We start from the raw sequence: 23,845 nt of genomic DNA on the forward strand, positions 1-23,845 counted from the left end.
CTCTAGTCCCCCAACAGCCCAACTCCAGTCCTCTAGTTTCCCCAACAGCCCAACTCCAGTCCTCTAGTTTCCCCAACAGCCCAACTCCAGTCCTCTAGTTTCCCCAACAGCCCAACTCCAGTCCTCTAGTCCCCCAACAGCCCAACACCAGTCCTCTAGACTCCCCAACAGCCCAAATCCAGTCCTCTAGTTTCCCCAACAGCCCAACTCCAGTCCTCTAGTCCCCTCAACAGCCCAACTCCAGTCCTATAGTCCCCCCAACAGCCCAACTCCAGTCCTCTAGTCCCCCCAACTCCAGTCCTCTAGTCCCCCAACAGCCCAACTCCAGTCCTCTAATTTCCCCAACAGCCAAACTCCAGTCCTCTAGTCCCCCAACAGCCCAACTCCAGTCCTCTAGTCCCCCAACAGCCCAACTCCAGTCCTCTAGTCCCCCAACAGCCCAACTCCAGTCCTCTAGACTCCCCAACAGCCCAACTCCAGTCCTCTAGTCCCCCAACAGCCCAACTCCATTCGTCTAGACTCCCCAACAGCCCAACTCCAGTCCTCTAGTCCCCCAACAGCCCAACTCCAGTCCTCTAGTCCCCCAACAGCCCAACTCCAGTCCTCTAGTCCCCCAACAGCCCAACTCCAGTCCTCTAGACTCCCCAACAGCCCAACTCCAGTCCTCTAGTCCCTCAACAGCCCAACTCCAGTCCTCTAGTTTCCCCAACAGCCCAACTCCAGTCCTCTAGTCCCCCAACAGCCCAACTCCAGTCCTCTAGTCCCCCAACAGCCCAACTCCAGTCCTCTAGTCCCCCAACTCCAGTCCTCTAGTCCCCCATCAGTCCAACTCCAGTCCTCTAGTCCCCCAACAGCCCAACTCCAGTCCTCTAGTCTCCCCAAAAGCCCAATTCCAGTTCTCTAGTCCCCCAACAGCCCAACTCCAGTCCTCTAGACTCCCCAACAGCCCAACTCCAGTCCTCTAGTTTCCCCAACAGCCCAACTCCAGTCCTTTAGTCCCCCCAACAGCCCAACTCCAGTCCTCTAGTCCCCCAACAGCCCAACTCCAGTCCTCTAGTCCCCCCAACAGCCCAACTCCAATCCTCTAGTCCCCCAACAGCCCAACTCCAGTCCTCTAGTCCCCCCAACAGCCCAACTCCAGTCCTCTAGTCCCCTCAACAGCCCAACTCCAGTCCTCTAGTCCCCCCCAACAGCCCAACTCCAGTCCTCTAGTCCCCCAACTCCAGTCCTCTAGACTCCCCAACAGCCCAACTCCAGTCCTCTAGTCCCCCAACAGCCCAACTCCAGTCCTCTAGTCCCCCAACTCCAGTCCTCTAGTCCCCCAACAGCCCAACTCCAGTCCTCTAGTCCCCCAACTCCAGTCCTCTAGTCCCCCCAACAGCCCAACTCCAGTCCTCTAGACTCCCCAACAGCCCAACTCCAGTCCTCTAGTCCCCCAACAGCCCAACTCCAGTCCTCTAGTCCCCCAACAGCCCAACTCCAGTCCTCTAGTCCCCCAACAGCCCAACTCCAGTCCTCTAGTCCCCCAACAGCCCAACTCCAGTCCTCTAGTCCCCCAACAGCCCAACTCCAGTCCTCTAGTCTCCCCAACAGCCCAACTCCAGTCCTCTAGTCCCCCAACAGCCCAACTCCAGTCCTCTAGTCCCCCAACAGCCCAACTCCAGTCCTCTAGTCCCCCAACTCCAGTCCTCTAGTCTCCCCAACAGCCCAACTCCAGTCCTCTAGTCCCCTCAACAGCCCAACTCCAGTCCTCTAGTCCCCCAACAGCCCAACTCCAGTCCTCCAACAGCCCAACTCCTCCAACAGCCCAACTCCAGTCCTCCAACAGCCCAACTCCAGTCCTCCAACAGCCCAACTCCAGTCCTCTAACAGCCCAACTCCAGTCCTCTAACAGCCCAACTCCTCCAACAGCCCAACTCCAGTCCTCCAACAGCCCAACTCCAGTCCTCCAACAGCCCAACTCCAGTCCTCTAACAGCCCAACTCCAGTCCTCTAACAGCCCAACTCCAGTCCTCTAGTCCCCCCAACTCCAGTCCTCTAGTCCCCCCAACAGCCCAACTCCAGTCCTCTAATTTCCCCAACAGCCCAACTCCAGTCCTCTAGTCCCCCAACAGCCCAACTCCAGTCCTCTAGTCCCCCAACAGCCCAACTCCAGTCCTCTAGTCCCCCAACAGCCCAACTCCAGTCCTCTAGACTCCCCAACAGCCCAACTCCAGTCCTCTAGTCCCCCAACAGCCCAACTCCAGTCCTCTAGTCCCCCAACAGCCCAACTCCAGTCCTCTAGTCCCCCAACAGCCCAACTCCAGTCCTCTAGTCCCCCAACAGCCCAACTCCAGTCCTCTAGTCCCCCCAACAGCCCAACTCCAGTCCTCTAGTCCCCCAACAGCCCAACTCCAGTCCTCTAGTCTCCCCAACAGCCCAACTCCAGTCCTCTAGTCCCCCAACAGCCCAACTCCAGTCCTCTAGTCCCCCAACAGCCCAACTCCAGTCCTCTAGTCCCCCAACTCCAGTCCTCTAGTCTCCCCAACAGCCCAACTCCAGTCCTCTAGTCCCCTCAACAGCCCAACTCCAGTCCTCTAGTCCCCCCAACAGCCCAACTCCAGTCCTCCAACAGCCCAACTCCTCCAACAGCCCAACTCCAGTCCTCCAACAGCCCAACTCCAGTCCTCCAACAGCCCAACTCCAGTCCTCTAACAGCCCAACTCCAGTCCTCTAACAGCCCAACTCCAGTCCTCTAGACTCCCCAACAGCCCAACTCCAGTCCTCTAGTTTCCCCAACAGCCCAACTCCAGTCCTCTAGTCTCCCCAACAGCCCAACTCCAGTCCTCTAGTCCCCCCAACAGCCCAACTCCAGTCCTCTAGTCCCCCAATTCCAGTCCTCTAGACTCCCCAACAGCCCAAATCCAGTCCTCTAGTCCCCCAACAGCCCAACTCCAGTCCTCTAGTCCCCCAACAGCCCAACTCCAGTCCTCTAGTCCCCCAACTCCAGTCCTCCTGTCTCCCCAACAGCCCAACTCCAGTCCTCTAGTCCCCCAACAGCCCAACTCCAGTCCTCTAGTCCCCCCAACAGCCCAACTCCAGTCCTCTAGTCCCCCAATTCCAGTCCTCTAGTCCCCTCAACAGCCCAACTCCAGTCCTCTAGTCCCCCCAACAGCCCAACTCCAGTCCTCTAGTCCCCCAACAGCCCAACTCCAGTCCTCTAGTCCCCCCAACAGCCCAACTCCAGTCCTCTAGTCCCCCAACAGCCCAACTCCAGTCCTCTAGTCCCCCCAACTCCAGTCCTCTAGTCTCCCCAACAGCCCAACTCCAGTCCTCTAGTCCCTCAACAGCCCAACTCCAGTCCTCTAGTCCCCCCAACAGCCCAACTCCAGTCCTCCAACAGCCCAACTCCAGTCCCCTCAACAGCCCAACTCCAGTCCTCTAGTCCCCCAACAGCCCAACTCCAGTCCTCCAACAGCCCAACTCCAGTCCTCCAACAGCCCAACTCCAATCCTCTAACAGCCCAACTCCAGTCCTCTAACAGCCCAACTCCAGTCCTCTAGACTCCCCAACAGCCCAACTCCAGTCCTCTAGTCCCCCCAACTCCAGTCCTCTAGACTCCCCAACAGCCCAACTCCAGTCCTCTAGTTTCACCAACAGCCCAACTCCAGTCCTCTAGTCCCCCAACAGCCCAACTCCAGTCCTCTAGTCCCCCAACAGCCCAACTCCAGTCCTCTAGTCCCCCAACTCCAGTCCTCTAGTCTCCCCAACAGCCCAACTCCAGTCCTCTAGTCCCCCAACAGCCCAACTCCAGTCCTCTAGTCCCCCAACAGCCCAACTCCAGTCCTCTAGTCCCCCAATTCCAGTCCTCTAGTCCCTCAACAGCCCAACTCCAGTCCTCTAGTCCCCCAACAGCCCAACTCCAGTCCTCTAGTCCCCCAACAGCCCAACTCCAGTCCCCCAATAGCCCAACTCCAGTCCTCTAGTCCCCCAACAGCCCAACTCCAGTCCTCTAGTCCCCCAACTCCAGTCCTCTAGTCTCCCCAACAGCCCAACTCCAGTCCTCTAGTCCCCCAACAGCCAAACTCCAGTCCTCTAGACTCCCCAACAGCCCAACTCCAGTCCTCTAGTCCCCCCAACAGCCCAACTCCAGTCCTCTAGTCCCCCAACAGCCCAACTCCAGTCCTCTAGTCCCCCAACAGCCCAACTCCAGTCCTCTAGTCCCCCAACTCCAGTCCTCTAGTCTCCCCAACAGCCCAACTCCAGTCCTCTAGTCTCCCCAACAGCCCAACTCCAGTCCTCTAGTCCCCCAACAGCCCAACTCCAGTCCTCTAGTCCCCCAACTCCAGTCCTCTAGTCCCCCAACAGCCCAACTCCAGTCCTCTAGACTCCCCAACAGCCCAACTCCAGTCCTCTAGTCCCCCAACAGCCCAACTCCAGTCCTCTAGTCCCCCAACAGCCCAACTCCAGTCCTCTAGTCCCCCAACAGCCCAACTCCAGTCCTCTAGTCCCCCAACAGCCCAACTCCAGTCCTCTAGTCCCCCCAACTCCAGTCCTCTAGTCTCCCCAACAGCCCAACTCCAGTCCTCTAGTCCCCCAACAGCCCAACTCCAGTCCTCTAGTCCCCCAACTCCAGTCCTCTAGTCTCCCCAACAGCCCAACTCCAGTCCTCTAGTCCCCCCCAACAGCCCAACTCCAGTCCTCTAGTCCCCCAACAGCCCAACTCCAGTCCTCTAGTCCCCCAACTCCAGTCCTCTAGTCTCCCCAACAGCCCAACTCCAGTCCTCTAGTCCCCTCAACAGCCCAACTCCAGTCCTCTAGTCCCCCCAACAGCCCAACTCCAGTCCTCCAACAGCCCAACTCCTCCAACAGCCCAACTCCAGTCCTCCAACAGCCCAACTTCAGTCCTCCAACAGCCCAACTCCAGTCCTCTAACAGCCCAACTCCAGTCCTCTAACAGCCCAACTCCAGTCCTCTAGACTCCCCAACAGCCCAACTCCAGTCCTCTAGTTTCCCCAACAGCCCAACTCCAGTCCTCTAGTCTCCCCAACAGCCCAACTCCAGTCCTCTAGTCCCCCCAACAGCCCAACTCCAGTCCTCTAGTCCCCCAATTCCAGTCCTCTAGACTCCCCAACAGCCCAAATCCAGTCCTCTAGTCCCCCAACAGCCCAACTCCAGTCCTCTAGTCCCCCAACAGCCCAACTCCAGTCCTCTAGTCCCCCAACTCCAGTCCTCCTGTCTCCCCAACAGCCCAACTCCAGTCCTCTAGTCCCCCCAACAGCCCAACTCCAGTCCTCTAGTCCCCCAACAGCCCAACTCCAGTCCTCTAGTCCCCCAATTCCAGTCCTCTAGTCCCCTCAACAGCCCAACTCCAGTCCTCTAGTCCCCCAACAGCCCAACTCCAGTCCTCTAGTCCCCCCAACAGCCCAACTCCAGTCCTCTAGTCCCCCAACAGCCCAACTCCAGTCCTCTAGTCCCCCAACAGCCCAACTCCAGTCCTCTAGTCCCCCAACTCCAGTCCTCTAGTCTCCCCAACAGCCCAACTCCAGTCCTCTAGTCCCTCAACAGCCCAACTCCAGTCCTCTAGTCCCCCCAACAGCCCAACTCCAGTCCTCCAACAGCCCAACTCCAGTCCTCCAACAGCCCAACTCCAATCCTCTAACAGCCCAACTCCAGTCCTCTAACAGCCCAACTCCAGTCCTCTAGACTCCCCAACAGCCCAACTCCAGTCCTCTAGTTTCCCCAACAGCCCAACTCCAGTCCTCTAGTCTCCCCAACAGCCCAACTCCAGTCCACTAGTCCCCCCAACAGCCCAACTCCAGTCCTCTAGTCCCCCAACTCCAGTCCTCTAGACTCCCCAACAGCCCAACTCCAGTCCTCTAGTTTCACCAATAGCCCAACTCCAGTCCTCTAGTCCCCCCAACAGCCCAACTCCAGTCCTCTAGTCCCCCAACAGCCCAACTCCAGTCCTCTAGTCCCCCAACTCCAGTCCTCTAGTCTCCCAACAGCCCAACTCCAGTCCTCTAGTCCCCCCAACAGCCCAACTCCAGTCCTCTAGTCCCCCAACTCCAGTCCTCTAGTCTCCCCAACAGCCCAACTCCAGTCCTCTAGTCCCCCAACAGCCCAACTCCAGTCCTCTAGTCCCCCCAACAGCCCAACTCCAGTCCTCTAGTCCCCCAACTCCAGTCCTCTAGTCTCCCCAACAGCCCAACTCCAGTCCTCTAGTCCCCTCAACAGCCCAACTCCAGTCCTCTAGTCCCCCCAACAGCCCAACTCCAGTCCTCCAACAGCCCAACTCCTCCAACAGCCCAACTCCAGTCCTCCAACAGCCCAACTTCAGTCCTCCAACAGCCCAACTCCAGTCCTCTAACAGCCCAACTCCAGTCCTCTAACAGCCCAACTCCAGTCCTCTAGACTCCCCAACAGCCCAACTCCAGTCCTCTAGTTTCCCCAACAGCCCAACTCCAGTCCTCTAGTCTCCCCAACAGCCCAACTCCAGTCCTCTAGTCCCCCCAACAGCCCAACTCCAGTCCTCTAGTCCCCCAAACAGCCCAACTCCAGTCCTCTAGTCCCCCCAACAGCCCAACTCCAGTCCTCTAGTCCCCCCAACAGCCCAACTCCAGTCCTCTAGTCCCCCCAATTCCAGTCCTCTAGACTCCCCAACAGCCCAAATCCAGTCCTCTAGTCCCCCCAACAGCCCAACTCCAGTCCTCTAGTCCCCCCAACAGCCCAACTCCAGTCCTCTAGTCCCCCCAACTCCAGTCCTCCTGTCTCCCCAACAGCCCAACTCCAGTCCTCTAGTCCCCCAACAGCCCAACTCCAGTCCTCTAGTCCCCCAACAGCCCAACTCCAGTCCTCTAGTCCCCCAATTCCAGTCCTCTAGTCCCTCAACAGCCCAACTCCAGTCCTCTAGTCCCCCAACAGCCCAACTCCAGTCCTCTAGTCCCCCAACAGCCCAACTCCAGTCCTCTAGTCCCCCAACAGCCCAACTCCAGTCCTCTAGTCCCCCAACAGCCCAACTCCAGTCCTCTAGTCCCCCCAACTCCAGTCCTCTAGTCTCCCCAACAGCCCAACTCCAGTCCTCTAGTCCCCTCAACAGCCCAACTCCAGTCCTCTAGTCCCCCCAACAGCCCAACTCCAGTCCTCCAACAGCCCAACTCCAGTCCTCCAACAGCCCAACTCCAATCCTCTAACAGCCCAACTCCAGTCCTCTAACAGCCCAACTCCAGTCCTCTAGACTCCCCAACAGCCCAACTCCAGTCCTCTAGTTTCCCCAACAGCCCAACTCCAGTCCTCTAGTCTCCCCAACAGCCCAACTCCAGTCCACTAGTCCCCCCAACAGCCCAACTCCAGTCCTCTAGTCCCCCCAACTCCAGTCCTCTAGACTCCCCAACAGCCCAACTCCAGTCCTCTAGTTTCACCAACAGCCCAACTCCAGTCCTCTAGTCCCCCCAACAGCCCAACTCCAGTCCTCTAGTCCCCCCAACAGCCCAACTCCAGTCCTCTAGTCCCCCCAACTCCAGTCCTCTAGTCTCCCCAACAGCCCAACTCCAGTCCTCTAGTCCCCCCAACAGCCCAACTCCAGTCCTCTAGTCCCCCCAACAGCCCAACTCCAGTCCTCTAGTCCCCCAATTCCAGTCCTCTAGTCCCCTCAACAGCCCAACTCCAGTCCTCTAGTCCCCCAACAGCCCAACTCCAGTCCTCTAGTCCCCCCAACAGCCCAACTCCAGTCCCCCAATAGCCCAACTCCAGTCCTCTAGTCCCCCCAACAGCCCAACTCCAGTCCTCTAGTCCCCCCAACTCCAGTCCTCTAGTCTACCCAACAGCCCAACTCCAGTTCTCCAACAGCCCAACTCCAGTCCTCGTGCTGCTTTTTGATTGACTGAGTCGCATCTTTAGAAAGCCGCATGTAACACCCTGGACCAGAGCTGGTGATTAGAGTGATGTGGAGACGTAACACCCTGGACCAGAGCTGGAGATTAGAGTGATGTGGACACGTAACACCCTGGACCAGAGCTGGAGATTAGAGTGATGTGGACACGTAACACCCTGGACCAGAGCTGGTGATTAGAGTGATGTGGACACGTAACACCCTGGACCCGAGCTGGTGATTAGAGTGATGTGGACACGTAACACCCTGGACCAGAGCTGGAGATTAGAGTGATGTGGACACTTTAGTCAATAACAAATAAAGTCTACATCCCAAATGGGCCCTGGTCTAAAGTAGTGCACTAGATAGGGAATAGGGTGCCAGCCCTGGTCTAAAGTAGTGCACTAGATAGGGAATAGGGTGCCACTTGCCTGGTCCCAGATCTGTTTGTGCTGTCTGGCCAACTCCTATGGTCATTGTCACGGCTGAGTTGGCCAGACAGCACCAACAGGTCTGGGACCAGGCTAGACAGAATGTATATTTTAATTTCCCCATAACACAATATAATGGACCGTTAGTCTCTAGGGGCGGACTGGGACCAGAAATCGGACCGTGCATTTCTAACACACCGGTCCATTTTCTTCCTTAAGGCTCCCATTTTTAGACAAATAATGACACATTTGAACAAAACCCCCAAAAACTATTTAGATAGGGCCACTGGGCTAAAAATGGACCAGCCCATCTGGCATTTGCCTGAACTGTCCTGTGGCCAGTCCACCCGTTAGTCACTGGCCAGACTCAGGCCGCTGTGCATGCTGGGAGAAGAGACGAAGAATGAATCGATGGCTTGTCTCTCCTCTCCAACTATCCTGACACAACAATGGTAGGTTATATAATGAATGATTACTGTGTGAAAAGGGTGGAACACAGAAAAAAATGGGTCAGGCTAAATTAATTCTTGACTCCACACACACACACACACACACACACACACACACACACCAGTCAGTACAATGTACAGGTATTTATTTACATAAAAAATACAGTATAAAGTTGTTACGATGTGAAAAATACATTCTGTGCAAAGTGTTCATGGTTAGAGATGGGTACAGAAACTGTTAATGACCGGTATTTAAGTGTTCTGAGTAGTGTAACATTATTCTGTCATTATGCTGTCATAATGTTGTCATTATGCTGTCATAGTGTTGTCATTATGCTGTCATAGTGCTGTCATAATGTTGTCATTATGCTGTCATAGTGCTGTCATTATGCTGTCATAGTGTTGTCATTATGCTGTCATAGTGTTGTCATTATGCTGTCATAGTGATGTCATAATTCTGTCATAAAGCTGTCATTATGCTGTCATAGTGATGTCATTATGCTGTCATAGTGATGTCATAATTCTGTCATAAAGCTGTCATAGTGATGTCATAATGCTGTCATTATGCTGTCATAGTGATGTCATAATTCTGTCATAAAGCTGTCATTATGCTGTCATAGTGTTGTCATTATGTTGTCATTATGCTGTCATAGTGTTGTCATTATGTTGTCATAATGCTGTCATAGTGTTGTCATTATGTTGTCATTATGCTGTCATAGTGATGTCATAATGCTGTCATAATGCTGTCATTGCTGCCCATTTCTGGAGCCATTTAAAACACAGCACATACACTTCAATACATATTATACAATTCCATCATTCCAAGTCCAGAATCAGCCAGCCATCCAGAGGGTGAAGGGGATGAGGAGGGTGGGTATGGCGGTGTAGGACGACATTCCTAGATAGACCACAGACAGAATTCCCAGGAACGCCGTCAGCGGAACACTCCTGTGATCCCGGATGACAGATTTCAGCCAATCACAGAACTAAAACCAAAACAAGAGGAAAGATGAGGACTTTATGTTCATGGTTTATAATGAAGCAGTAAGGCCCAAGGAGGTGTGGTATACGGCCAATATACCACGGCTAAGGGATGTTCTTAGGCACGACGCAACGAGGAGTGCCTGAATACAGATATATTGGCCATATACCCCAAACCACCTGAGGTGCCTTATTGATATTATAAACTGGTTTCCAACCTAATTAGAGCAGTAAAAATAAATATTTTGTCATACCCGTGGTATACGGTCTGACATACCAAGGCTGTCAGCCAATCAGCATTCAGGGCTCGAACCACCCAGTTTATAATATAGTGATAGAGAGGGGAAGATGAGGACTTTAGGACACCTCATGGTTTATATTATAGTGAGAGATGAGGACACCTCATGGTTTATATTATAGTGAGAGATGAGGACACCTCGTGGTTTATATTATAGTGAGAGATGAGGACACCTCATGGTTTATATTATAGTGAGAGATGAGGACACCTCGTGGTTTATATTATAGTGAGAGATGAGGACACCTCATGGTTTATATTATAGTGAGAGATGAGGACACCTCGTGGTTTATAGTATAGTGAGAGATGAGGACACCTCATGGTTTATATTATAGTGAGAGATGAGGACACCTCATGGTTATTATAGTGATAGAGAGATGAGGACACCTCATGGTTTATATTATAGTGAGAGATGAGGACACCTCATGGTTTATATTATAGTGAGAGATGAGGACACCCCATGGTTTATATTATAGTGAGAGATGAGGACACCTCGTGGTTTATATTATAGTGAGAGATGAGGACACCTCATGGTTTATATTATAGTGATAGAGAGATGAGGACACCTCATGGTTTATATTATAGTGAGAGATGAGGACACCCCATGGTTTATATTATAGTGAGAGATGAGGACACCTCATGGTTTATATTATAGTGAGAGATGAGGACACCTCATGGTTTATATTATAGTGAGAGATGAGGACACCTCATGGTTTATATTATAGTGAGAGATGAGGACACCTCATGGTTTATATTATAGTGAGAGATGAGGACACCTCATGGTTTATATTATAGTGATAGAGAGATGAGGACACCTCATGGTTTATATTATAGTGAGAGATGAGGACACCCCATGGTTTATATTATAGTGAGAGATGAGGACACCTCATGGTTTATATTATAGTGAGAGATGAGGACACCTCATGGTTTATATTATAGTGAGAGATGAGGACACCTCATGGTTTATATTATAGTGAGAGATGAGGACACCTCATGGTTTATATTATAGTGAGAGATGAGGACACCTCGTGGTTTATATTATAGTGAGAGATGAGGACACCTCATGGTTTATATTATAGTGAGAGATGAGGACACCTCGTGGTTTATATTATAGTGAGAGATGAGGACACCTCATGGTTTATATTATAGTGAGAGATGAGGACACCTCATGGTTTATATTATAGTGAGAGATGAGGACACCTCATGGTTTATATTATAGTGAGAGATGAGGACACCTCGTGGTTTATATTATAGTGAGAGATGAGGACACCTCGTGGTTTATATTATAGTGAGAGATGAGGACACCTCATGGTTTATATTATAGTGAGAGATGAGGACACCTCGTGGTTTATATTATAGTGAGAGATGAGGACACCTCATGGTTTATATTATAGTGAGAGATGAGGACACCTCATGGTTTATATTATAGTGAGAGATGAGGACACCTCATGGTTTATATTATAGTGAGAGATGAGGACACCTCATGGTTTATATTATAGTGAGAGATGAGGACACCTCATGGTTTATATTATAGTGAGAGAGAGATGAGGACACCTCGTGGTTTATATTATAGTGAGAGATGAGGACACCTCATGGTTTATATTATAGTGAGAGATGAGGACACCTCATGGTTTATATTATAGTGAGAGATGAGGACACCTCATGGTTTATATTATAGTGAGAGATGAGGACACCTCATGGTTTATATTATAGTGAGAGATGAGGACACCTCATGGTTTATATTATAGTGAGAGATGAGGACACCTCATGGTTTATATTATAGTGAGAGATGAGGACACCTCGTGGTTATTATAGTGATAGAGGAACATTTAGAGGGTGTGTGTCTGTGTGTGGGGGGGAGGGCAGGCCTTGACCCATTTACAGGATACCATAAAGCTGTGCCATAAAGCTGCAGACCCCTAGTTAGAACACGGTGGCCGGCCGGCTTACAGGGAGGAGAATATCATCAGTGTTAAACGTTGTGTCCTGTAGTAGACAAGGTCTCCCGAGTGGCACAGCGGTCTAAGGCACTGCATCTCAGTGGTAGAGGCATCACTACAGTCCCTGGTTCGATTCCAGACTGTGTCAAAACCGGCCGTGATTGGGAGTCCCATAGGGCAGGCTCACAATTGGCCCAGCGCCGTTAGGGTTTGGCTGGGAGTAGGCTGTCATTGTAAATAAGAAATAACTAGTTAAATCAAATTAAAAAATGAAGACTATCTTTGTACATTGGGTCACTATCAGTTAAAGTACAATTTAATTTGACTCTTGGTCCTTTGGCAAAGTTAAAACTTTACTTTAAGACAAAAACACATTTCTGTGGTTATGAGGACATCTACAAGTATGTCTTAGTCTCTTGCTGGTTCTGAAGTATTAAGTGCTACAGTATGTTATTCTGTCTCTGCTTCTGCTCTGCGGTAGCCGGTCTGTATAAGTTACACTCAAATATTTGATGTCTAAAGTCATTGAATAAGTTTCCATCCAATCCAAACCATTTTGGGGGGGGCGATCATGGTTAGTCTATGAAGGTGGAGAAAACCTTAGCTCCCTCCCAGCCACAATGCTGCCAGGCCTCAACTCTGAAATCACCTCCGCAAATACCGTCGTGATATGATGTGTTGAAAAGGATTCAATGGGTCCGTTTGTTCTCTCTCCCTCTCTCTCATTTTGTTGAGAAACTACCGACGAGACAGATTTCCCACTAACATTGAGCCAGTTTCAATGTAATGACGTGGGAAACCCAACGTGGAAAAGACGTTGAATTCTGAAAAAGCGCTGGTTAAAATTATCTTCAACTCCTTTCTGTGCCTTCTATTAAATTCTGTTGCTACATTTGTATCCTAGTTTATTTACTTATTATTACTCTTGTATTCACTTGTTGTTGTTGTTGTTGTTGTTGTCGACCTGCAAGTAAGCTTTTCATTGCCCTGTGTACATCATGTCTGTATGAGGAATAAACAAACTGAGTGTTGTCTCCAGATCGGTTGTTCTCTTACCAGCTCCATTGGGCCCTGGTCTAAAGTAGTTCACTACATTAGGAATAGGGTGTAGTTTGGGATCTGCGGTAAGGGGCCCCTGGTCTAAAGTAGTTCACTACATTAGGAATAGGGTGTAGTTTGGGATCTGCGGTAAGGGGCCCCTGGTCTAAAGTAGTTCACTACATTAGGAATAGGGTGTAGTTTGGGATCTGCGGTAAGGGGCCCCTGGTCTAAAGTACTTCACTACATTAGGAATAGGGTGTAGTTTGGGATCTGCGGTAAGGGGCCCCTGGTCTAAAGTAGTTCACTACATTAGGAATAGGGTGTAGTTTGGGATCTGCGGTAAGGGGCCCTGGTCTAAAGTAGTTCACTACATTAGCAATAGGGTGTAGTTTGGGATCTGCGGTAAGGGGCCCTGGTCTAAAGTAGTTCACTACATTAGGAATAGGGTGTAGTTTGGGATCTGCGGTAAGGGGCCCTGGTCTAAAGTAGTTCACTACATTAGGAATAGGGTGTAGTTTGGGATCTGCGGTAAGGGGCCCTGGTCTAAAGTAGTTCACTACATTAGGAATAGGGTGTAGTTTGGGATCTGCGGTAAGGGGCCCCTGGTCTAAAGTAGTTCACTACATTAGGAATAGGGTGTAGTTTGGGATCTGCGGTAAGGGGCCCTGGTCTAAAGTAGTTCACTACATTAGCAATAGGGTGTAGTTTGGGATCTGCGGTAAGGGGCCCTGGTCTAAAGTAGTTCACTACATTAGGAATAGGGTGTAGTTTGGGATCTGCGGTAAGGGCCCTGGTCTAAAGTAGTTCACTACATTAGGAATAGGGTGTAGTTTGGGATCTGCGGTAAGGGGCCCCTGGTCTAAAGTAGTTCACTACATTAGGAATAGGGTGTAGTTTGGGATCTGCGGTAAGGGGCCCCTGGTCTAAAGTAGTTCACTACATTAGGAATAGGGTGTAGTTTGGGATCTGCGGTAAGGGGCCCTGGTCTAAAGTAGTTCACTACATTAGGAATAGGGTGTAGTTTGGGATCTGCGGTAAGGGGCCCTGGTCTAAAGTAGTTCACTACATTAGCAATAGGGTGTAGTTTGGGATCTGCGGTAAGGGGCCCTGGTCTAAAGTAGTTCACTACATTAGGAATAGGGTGTAGTTTGGGATCTGCGGTAAGGGGCCCCTGGTCTAAAGTAGTTCACTACATTAGGAATAGGGTGTAGTTTGGGATCTGCGGTAAGGGGCCCCTGGTCTAAAGTAGTTCACTACATTAGGAATAGGGTGTAGTTTGGGATCTGCAGTAAGGGGCCCTGGTCTAAAGTAGTTCACTACATTAGGAATAGGGTGTAGTTTGGGATCTGCGGTAAGGGGCCCTGGTCTAAAGTAGTTCACTACATTAGGAATAGGGTGTAGTTTGGGATCTGCGGTAAGGGGCCCTGGTCTAAAGTAGTTCACTACATTAGGAATAGGGTGTAGTTTGGGATCTGCGGTAAGGGGCCCTGGTCTAAAGTAGTTCACTACATTAGGAATAGGGTGTAGTTTGGGATCTGCGGTAAGGGGCCCTGGTCTAAAGTAGTTCACTACATTAGGAATAGGGTGTAGTTTGGGATCTGCGGTAAGGGGCCCTGGTCTAAAGTAGTTCACTACATTAGGAATAGGGTGTAGTTTGGGATCTGCGGTAAGGGGCCCTGGTCTAAAGTAGTTCACTACATTAGGAATAGGGTGTAGTTTGGGATCTGCGGTAAGGGGCCCCTGGTCTAAAGTAGTTCACTACATTAGGAATAGGGTGTAGTTTGGGATCTGCGGTAAGGGGCCCTGGTCTAAAGTAGTTCACTACATTAGGAATAGGGTGTAGTTTGGGATCTGCGGTAAGGGGCCCTGGTCTAAAGTAGTTCACTACATTAGGAATAGGGTGTAGTTTGGGATCTGCGGTAAGGGGCCCTGGTCTAAAGTAGTTCACTACATTAGGAATAGGGTGTAGTTTGGGATCTGCGGTAAGGGGCCCTGGTCTAAAGTAGTTCACTACATTAGGAATAGGGTGTAGTTTGGGATCTGCGGTAAGGGGCCCCTGGTCTAAAGTAGTTCACTACATTAGGAATAGGGTGTAGTTTGGGATCTGCGGTAAGGGGCCCCTGGTCTAAAGTAGTTCACTACATTAGGAATAGGGTGTAGTTTGGGATCTGCGGTAAGGGGCCCTGGTCTAAAGTAGTTCACTACATTAGGAATAGGGTGTAGTTTGGGATCTGCGGTAAGGGGCCCCTGGTCTAAAGTAGTTCACTACATTAGGAATAGGGTGTAGTTTGGGATCTGCGGTAAGGGGCCCCTGGTCTAAAGTAGTTCACTACATTAGGAATAGGGTGTAGTTTGGGATCTGCGGTAAGGGGCCCCTGGTCTAAAGTAGTTCACTACATTAGGAATAGGGTGTAGTTTGGGATCTGCGGTAAGGGGCCCCTGGTCTAAAGTAGTTCACTACATTAGGAATAGGGTGTAGTTTGGGATCTGCGGTAAGGGGCCCTGGTCTAAAGTAGTTCACTACATTAGGAATAGGGTGTAGTTTGGGATCTGCGGTAAGGGGCCCCTGGTCTAAAGTAGTTCACTACATTAGGAATAGGGTGTAGTTTGGGATCTGCGGTAAGGGGCCCTGGTCTAAAGTAGTTCACTACATTAGGAATAGGGTGTAGTTTGGGATCTGCAGTTAGTTTGAGATTTAATATTCAGCTCTTCTAACTTTAATAAGTCGCAAATGATTTGAGCAATTTTTTTTACCTTGATTTAAGTAGGCAAGTCGGTTAAAGGACAAATTCTTATTTAGAACGACAGCCTACGCCATCCAAACCTGGTCCAATCACAGCCAGACGTGACGCAGCCTGGATTTTAATCAGGCACTGCAGGGGCACCTCTTCACACCGAGATGCAGTGTCTTAGACCACTGTGCCACTCAGGAGGCCTACATTCCTCGGGTTAGGCTCTTTTACGTAGGAAAACATTTCTATAACATTCGAGATATCTTATTTTTTCGATTCCAACCTGAGTTTCATAATCACATGGCAACATGTAGGCAACGTTTTAACGCTAGCTAACCCTGAAACTACACTGCAGACGTTAGCACACACATCCCTGGGTCGCTCCTCTTTTCAGTTCGCTGCAGCTAGCGACTGGAACGAGATGCAACAAAACACTCAAACTGGACAGTTTTATCTCAATCTCTTCATTCAAAGACTCAATCATGGACACTCTTACTGACAGTTGTGGCTGCTTTGTTGTGATGTATTGTTGTCTCTATCTTCTTGCCCTTTGTGCTGTTGTCTGTGCCCAATAATGTTTGTATCATGTTTTGTGTTGCTACCATGTTCTTGTTATGTTTTTTTGCTACCATGTTCTTGTTATGTTGTGTTGCTACCATGTTCTTGTTATGTTGTGTTGCTACCATGTTTTGTGCTGCTACCATGTTGTGTTGCTACCATGTTCTTGTTATGTTGTGTTGCTACCATGTTGTGTTGCTACCATGTTCTTGTTATGTTGCTACCATGTTCTTGTTATGTTGTGTTGCTACCATGTTGTGTTGCTACCATGTTGTGTTGCTACCATGTTCTTGTTATGTTGTGTTGCTACCATGTTCTTGTTATGTTGTGATGCTACCATGTTGTGTTGCTACCATGTTCTTGTTATGTTGTGTTGCTACCATGTTGTGTTGCTACCATGTTCTTGTTATGTTGTGTTGCTACCATGTTGTGTTGCTACCATGTTCTTGTTATGTTGTGTTGCTACCATGCTGTTTTGCTACCATGTTCTTGTGATGTTGTGATGCTACCATGCTGTTGTCTTAGGTCTCTCTTTATGTAGTTGTGTTGTCTCTCTTGTCATGATGTGTATTTTTAATGTGCGTTTTAAATTATTCTATATTTTTTTTATCCCAGCCTCCGGTCCCCGCAGGAGGCCTTTCGGTAGGCCGTCATTGTGAATAATAAGTTGTTCTTAACTGACTTGCCTAGTTAAATAAATAATACCATGAAAAAACGATGTAGGCAGCCTGGTCCACCACCAATGCAACTATTTAGGGACCGTCAACAAAGTGCATGATCACAATATTCATATTTAAATAGCTCTCCAACCATGTGACTTAGCAACTGCATTTCAGCTGTCCATTATTCCTTACATAGAGAGGCATGTTGCACACCTTTGGTTTTCTTATAAAAACGATTACATTTTTTATAAATAAATACTGTATATACAGTACCAGTCAAAAGTTTGGACACACCTACTTCAAGGGTTATTCTTTATTTTTACTATTTTCTACATTGTAAAGAAGACATCAAAACTATGAAATAACACATATGGAATCATGTAGTAACCAAAAAAGTGTTAAACAAATCAAAATATATTTTACATTTGAGATTCTTCAAAGTAGCCACCCTTTGCCTTGACGACAGCTTTGCACATTCTTAGATTCTTTTGCCTTGTGGTCTCAGAGTCTTTAACGCACCTTTTTGCAAACTCCAGGCATACTGTCATGTGCCTTTTTCTCAGGAGTGGCTTCCGTCTGGCCACTCTCCCATAAAGCCCAGATTGGTGAAGTGCTGTAGAGACTTCTGTCCTTCTGGCAGGTTCTTCCATCTCAGATAAAGAACTCTGTAGTTCTGTCAGAGTGGTCATTGGGTTCTGGGTCACCTCTCTGACCAAGGTCCTTCTTGCCCGGTTTCTCAGTTTGGTTGGACGGTCAGCTCTAGGCAGAGAGTCTGGGTAGTTCAATATTTTTTCTCTTTCCCAATGATGGAGAACACTGTGTGTACACTCAAAATGGCTGCCAGTCCACTCATTATACCATCATTGACTTGAATGGAGAGACCCTTTCTATTCATTCTATTTCTATGGTCCCTACCCCGTGAACAATACAAAAGTTGGTTTCAGGTGCCTAGGTCATGTGATCAAGGAGCTATTGAATTGTAAGTTATTTGTAATAAATATATATATATTTTTAAAACACGTTGAAATAATTTCATGAGAAAACCAAAGGGTGTGCAACATGTCTCTCTGTGTAAGGAATAATAGACAGCTGACATTAGATTTGAATATTGTGATCATGCACTTTGTTGACTGTCCCAGGCTGTCTTCACAGTTGCCATGTAATTATGCACACATTGTTTTCCTTCATGAAGAACCCGAGGTAGCTATTGTTTGATAGCTATCTCAAATCATTTGACAGGTGCTCCCAAGTGGCGCAGAGGTATAAGGTATCAGTGCAAGAGGCGTCACTACAAACCCTGGTTCAATTCCAGACTCTATCACAGCCAGCCATGATTGGGAGTCCCATAGTGCAGTGAACAATTGGCCCAGCATCGTCAGGGTTTGGCCGGGATAGGCAGTCATTGTAAATCACAATTTGATCTTAACTGACTTGCCTAGTTAAATAAAAGGTCAAATAAATATTGAAGTTCAAATTTCAAACTAATTTCACAAAGGTCCATACCTCAATTCACTCTTATAGTAGAGCCAATGGAACAGAACACGCTAACGGGTTCTCTAGAACAGAGCGCGCTAAGAAATGAGAGCTCTTTTCAAAAGGACTTCTTCCTGCCTTGTGTTCCATGAACAACTGTTAAAAGCAACAGACAGGGACATTAAAATTGCTCATTTAAAACAAACTCAGGCTCTCACCAGACCTGCAGACTCCGAAGCCTTGTCAGCCTACCAACTCAAAGTAGCGCAAATTGCCTATTTTAAATACTGCGAGGATACACTGTCTTTCCATACTTCTCTAAGTCTGGTCCTAATTTACATGTCGGTCTATTTTTGGGGCAAGGAGGAGTTTGATCCTGTTTTGCCCCCCAGCTTACACGGCCAAATCATTGTCTGCGTGAAAAATGGCACCCTAATCACCTTGGGGCACAACTTTAGACCAGAGCAGGGCCCTACATTAGACCAGAGCAGGGCCCTACTTTAGACCAGAGCAGGGCCCTACATTAGACCAGAGCAGGGCCCTACAGTAGACCAGAGTAGGGCCCTACATTAGACCAGAGCAGGGCCCTACATTAGACCAGAGCAGGGCCCTACATTAGACCAGAGCAGGGCCCTACAGTAGACCAGAGCAGGGCCCTACAGTAGACCAGAGCAGGGCCCTACATTAGACCAGAGCAGGGCCCTACAGTAGACCAGAGCAGGGCCCTACATTAGACCAGAGCAGGGCCCTACAGTAGACCAGAGCAGGGCCCTACAGTAGACCAGAGCAGGCCCCTTGTTTAAACCAGAGCAGGGCCCTACATTAGACCAGAGCAGGGCCCTACATTAGCCCAGAGCAGGCCCCTTGTTTAAACCAGAGCAGGGCCCTACAGTAGACCAGAGTAGGGCCCTACATTAGACCAGAGCGGGGCCCTATATTAGACCAGAGCGGGGCCCTACAGTAGACCAGAGCAGGGCCCTACATTAAACCAGAGCAGGGCCCTATATTAGACCAGAGCAGGGCCCTACATTAGACCAGAGCAGGGCCCTACATTAGACCAGAGCAGGGCCCTACATTAGACCAGAGCAGGGCCCTACATTAAACCAGAGCAGGGCCCTATATTAGACCAGAGCAGGGCCCTACATTAGACCAGAGCAGGGCCCTATATTAGACCAGATCAGGGCCCTACAGTAGACCAGAGCAGGGCCCTACATTAGACCAGAGCAGGGCCCTACATTAGACCAGAGCAGGGCCCTACATTAGACCAGAGCAGGGCCCTACTGTAGACCAGAGCAGGGCCCTACAGTAGACCAGAGCAGGGCCCTACATTAGACCAGAGCAGGACACTAAGTTAGACCAGAGCAGGGCCCTACAGTAGACCAGAGCAGGGCCCTACATTAGACCAGAGCAGGGCCCTACATTAGACCAGAGCAGGGCCCTACAGTAGACCAGAGCAGGGCCCTACAGTAGACCAGAGCAGGGCCCTACATTAGACCAGAGCAGGGCCCTACATTAGACCAGAGCAGGGCCCTACAGTAGACCAGAGCAGGGCCCTACAGTAGACCAGAGCAGGGCCCTACAGTAGACCAGAGCAGGGCCCTACAGTAGACCAGAGCAGGGCCCTACATTAGACCAGAGCAGGGCCCTACATTAGACCAGAGCAGGGCCCTACAGTAGACCAGAGCAGGGCCCTACAGTAGACCAGAGCAGGGCCCAACATTAGACCAGAGCAGGGCCCAACATTAGACCAGAGCAGGGCCCTACAGTAGACCAGAGCAGGGCCCAACATTAGACCAGAGCAGGGCCCTACATTAGACCAAAGCAGGGCCCTACTTCAGACTCTGACCAAAATGTGTGCACCATAATAGCCCTGTCTACACTGTTAGAAAAAAAAGATGCAATCTAGAACCTAAAATGGTGATTTGGCTGTCCCCATAGGATAACCCTTTGAATAACCCCTTTTGGTTCTAGGGAGAACCTTTCGAGGTTCCACATAGAACCCTTTCCGAAGAGGTTTCTACAAAAGGGTTCTATCTGGAACCAAAAAGGGTGCTCCTAAGGGGACAGCCCAAAGAACCCTTTTGGAACCACTTTTTTCCCAAACAGTTTAGATAATAGGGTCCCATTTGGGACGGACCATTGTCTGCTCTATAAACCTATTGGTCCATATTGACGCGCATCATTTAACATTGCTCACTGAGTAAAATAGGCTAATGACCACTTTTAACCTATTTGGCTTGAGATGAATCAAATTCTAAGTAAACTAACTTTTTTTTTTTATCAAGGCAGATAGGCCTATCACCTAAACCAACAATTACTAGTTCACAGCATTCAATTAATCTATAAATGAATGTTTTAATGTTTTGATTCTGCTAGTTACAGAGTCCTGCAGCGTCGCTCTGTGAAAACTCACCAGCGCGCAACAGTACCAATCGTGTACACAGGACGCACACCAAATGGGTACTCAACACTTTAGGCATCTTTTAAATGTCCCACTGGGCACACACTGGTTGAATCAGCGTTGTTTACACGTAATTTCAATGATGTTACGTTAAACCAACGTAGAATAGAAGTTGAATTGACGTCTGTGACCAGCGCGGTGGGCCTATTTAGGAAAACTCCGTTATCATTTTGCAGCTAGTTTAACATTGGAATATATAGCTTTCAGAGAGATAGCCTCTTCAATATGTCCGTGCGTAAAAAAAACAAGAAATAGCCTAGTCTAGGCCAATATCAATATGTTACCTTGTCAGTCTGAATGCTGATTGCAATGCCATACCGGCAATAAGTAACGAAATGTTCACAGTTATTCCAAAGCAAGCTGTACGGTATCTTCCCAACCAGTTTCTCCGCTCTACTCGCGATCTCTTCGCCATCCAACGGTCGTTTCTGCACGGTAGTGTCCATAGCGTTCAGAAGAATTGATGCTCCATACGCAAAGTCCTCAACGGTATCCACCCGAATGCTGGCGCTCTTGGATAAAACTCCGAGAACTAAGCGTTTGTTTGTTACCATCGCCTGGATTGAACGCTTGTCCGTTGTAAAGAGTGGCAAGATATCCGGAATCAGATGGGCCACCCGGTTGTCTCCTAAATAGATGCCAAAATGAGTGAATAGAGTCCGGGGCACTTCTAGCAAGTCTCCCCGTTGGTATATGGACTCTGGGAGTGCGGCCCCGGCGGAGGTATCCGGGACTCTCTCTCTCCACCCCTCATTCTCGCAGTGATGTGTAACTCTCTTCTTCTCCCTCGCTCTGTCTGTGTCTGAAAACAACAAACTGGGCCGGAAGGCATTGAGGTGAGTGAGGAAGAACACTTTTTCCAGGAGTAATGTGAGCGAATTCAACATTTTTATTGGAGGAGATTCCTTGTCCTTGTTTTTCGGGACGTTGTCCTCCTCGCCTCACGTTCCTCTATCATCTTCAGGTCGCGGTCAGTTTCAACGAGGGGCCCTCAGTGACGTCGTGAGGGAACCGAGGAACCGATTGGCTGCTGTTTGAGAGCAGATTAGTCACGTAGTAGGTGTTCTGAGTGACACTTGTAGGGCTAAAGGCTTGTTGACTTCTTACTGTGGACATGCAGATCACAACTAATTCTGTCCCGCAGAGTTCTGTTCTTTGGTCTGATATGTTTTATAATTCTGTCCCGCAGAGTTCTGTTCTTTGGTCTGATATGTTTTATAATTCTGTCCCGCAGAGTTCTGTTCTTTGGTCTGATATGTTTTATAATTCTGTCCCGCAGCGTTCTGTTCTTTGGTCTGATATGTTCTATAATTCTGTCCCGCAGAGTTCTGTTCTTTGGTCTGATATGTTCTATAATTCTGTCCCGCAGAGTTCTGTTCTTTGGTCTGATATGTTCTATAATTCTGTCCCGCAGCGTTCTGTTCTTTGGTCTGATATGTTCTATAATTCTGTCCCGCAGAGTTCTGTTCTTTGGTCTGATATGTTCTATAATTCTGTCCCGCAGAGTTCTGTTCTTTGGTCTGATATGTTCTATAATTCTGTCCCGCAGAGTTCTGTTCTTTGGTCTGATATGAACATCCTCAGCCGCCAACTCGTTGAAGTAGAATTCTTTATCCAAACCGAGGTTAGTGATCACTGATGTCCAGAAGTTGTTTTTGTTGATAGGAAATTATGGGGGAAAATGTATGTATACAACAAAAAAAAGAGTTAAGATCAGCGCTAAAACATCACACAAAATTGGTAAGGAACCCGTAGCATGGCAGCTATCCTTCTCTGCAGCGCAAGAAAGCAATGTATTAAGTATTCACATATGGTGTGTGTGTGTGTGTGTGTGTGTGTTTGAGGTGAGTGTAATGTCAGACATGGCTGTGCAAAGTTTGAGCTCGTTTTGGCTAAAGAATGGAAAGGGGGTGTGTGTGTTTGTGTGTGTGGTTTGGCTAAAGAGTCTGTGGAAAAGAGGAAGCTAAGGCCATATGGCAATCATTAGATCCCTGGAGAACTGGGACAACCAGCCCATTCATTCATTCACTCACTCACTCACTCACTCACTCACTCACTCACTCACTCACTCACTCACACAAACACGAGCCCATTCACATATACACACACACCAGCCCATACGCACACACACACACACACACACACACACACGCACACACACACACACACACACACACACACACACACACACACACACACATTTAACACATATATTTCAATGGAAATATGTCATATTTCACATTCATGGGAATAAATACGGGCAGGAACGTTAACCCTGTAAATATGGCCATCTGGGAACTTTAACCCTGTCAATATGGCCATCTGGGAACTTTAACCCTGTCAATATGGCCATCTGGGAACTTTAACCCTGTCAATATGGCCATATGGGAACTTTAACCCTGTCAATATGGCCATCTGGGAACTTTAACCATGTCAATATGGCCATCTGGGAACTGTAACCCTGTCAATATGGCCATCTGGGAACTTTAACCCTGTCAATATGGCCATCTGGGAACTTTAACCCTGTCAATATGGCCATCTGGGAACTTTAACCCTGTCAATATGGCCATCTGGGAACTTTAACCCTGTCAATATGGCCATCTGGGAACTTTAACCCTGTAAATATGGCCATCTGGGAACTTTAACCCTGTAGATATGGCCATCTGGGAACTTTAACCCTGTAAATTCGGCCATCTGGGAACTTTAACCCTGTAGATATGGCCATCTGGGAACTTTAACCCTATAGATATGGCCATCTGGGAACTTTAACCTTATAAATATGGCCATCTGGGAACTTTAACCCTGTCAATATGGCCATCTGGGAACTTTAACCCTGTCAATATGGCCATATGGGAACTTTAACCCTGTCAATATGGCCATCTGGGAACTTTAACCATGTCAATATGGCCATCTGGGAACTGTAACCCTGTCAATATGGCCATCTGGGAACTTTAACCCTGTCAATATGGCCAT

At 48.9% G+C, this 23,845-nt stretch overlaps 1 protein-coding gene across 1 annotated transcript; it reads right to left on the reverse strand.

Annotated features, from left to right (window-relative positions):
* Nucleotides 1-8,858: 8,858 nt before the first annotated feature.
* On the reverse strand, nt 8,859-22,695 carry LOC115127009 (lecithin retinol acyltransferase-like). The gene is made up of 2 exons (XM_029656648.2): nt 21,157-22,695; nt 8,859-9,715 (listed from the first exon to the last, which is right to left on the reverse strand). Exons 1-2 carry the CDS (start codon nt 21,757-21,759, stop codon nt 9,563-9,565), a joined length of 756 nt encoding a protein of 251 aa, XP_029512508.1. The 5' UTR covers nt 21,760-22,695; the 3' UTR covers nt 8,859-9,562.
* Between the last annotated feature and the right edge of the window lie 1,150 nt (nt 22,696-23,845).

This window comes from Oncorhynchus nerka, linkage group LG8, assembly GCF_034236695.1.
Source record: "Oncorhynchus nerka isolate Pitt River linkage group LG8, Oner_Uvic_2.0, whole genome shotgun sequence".
NCBI lineage: Eukaryota > Metazoa > Chordata > Actinopteri > Salmoniformes > Salmonidae > Oncorhynchus > Oncorhynchus nerka.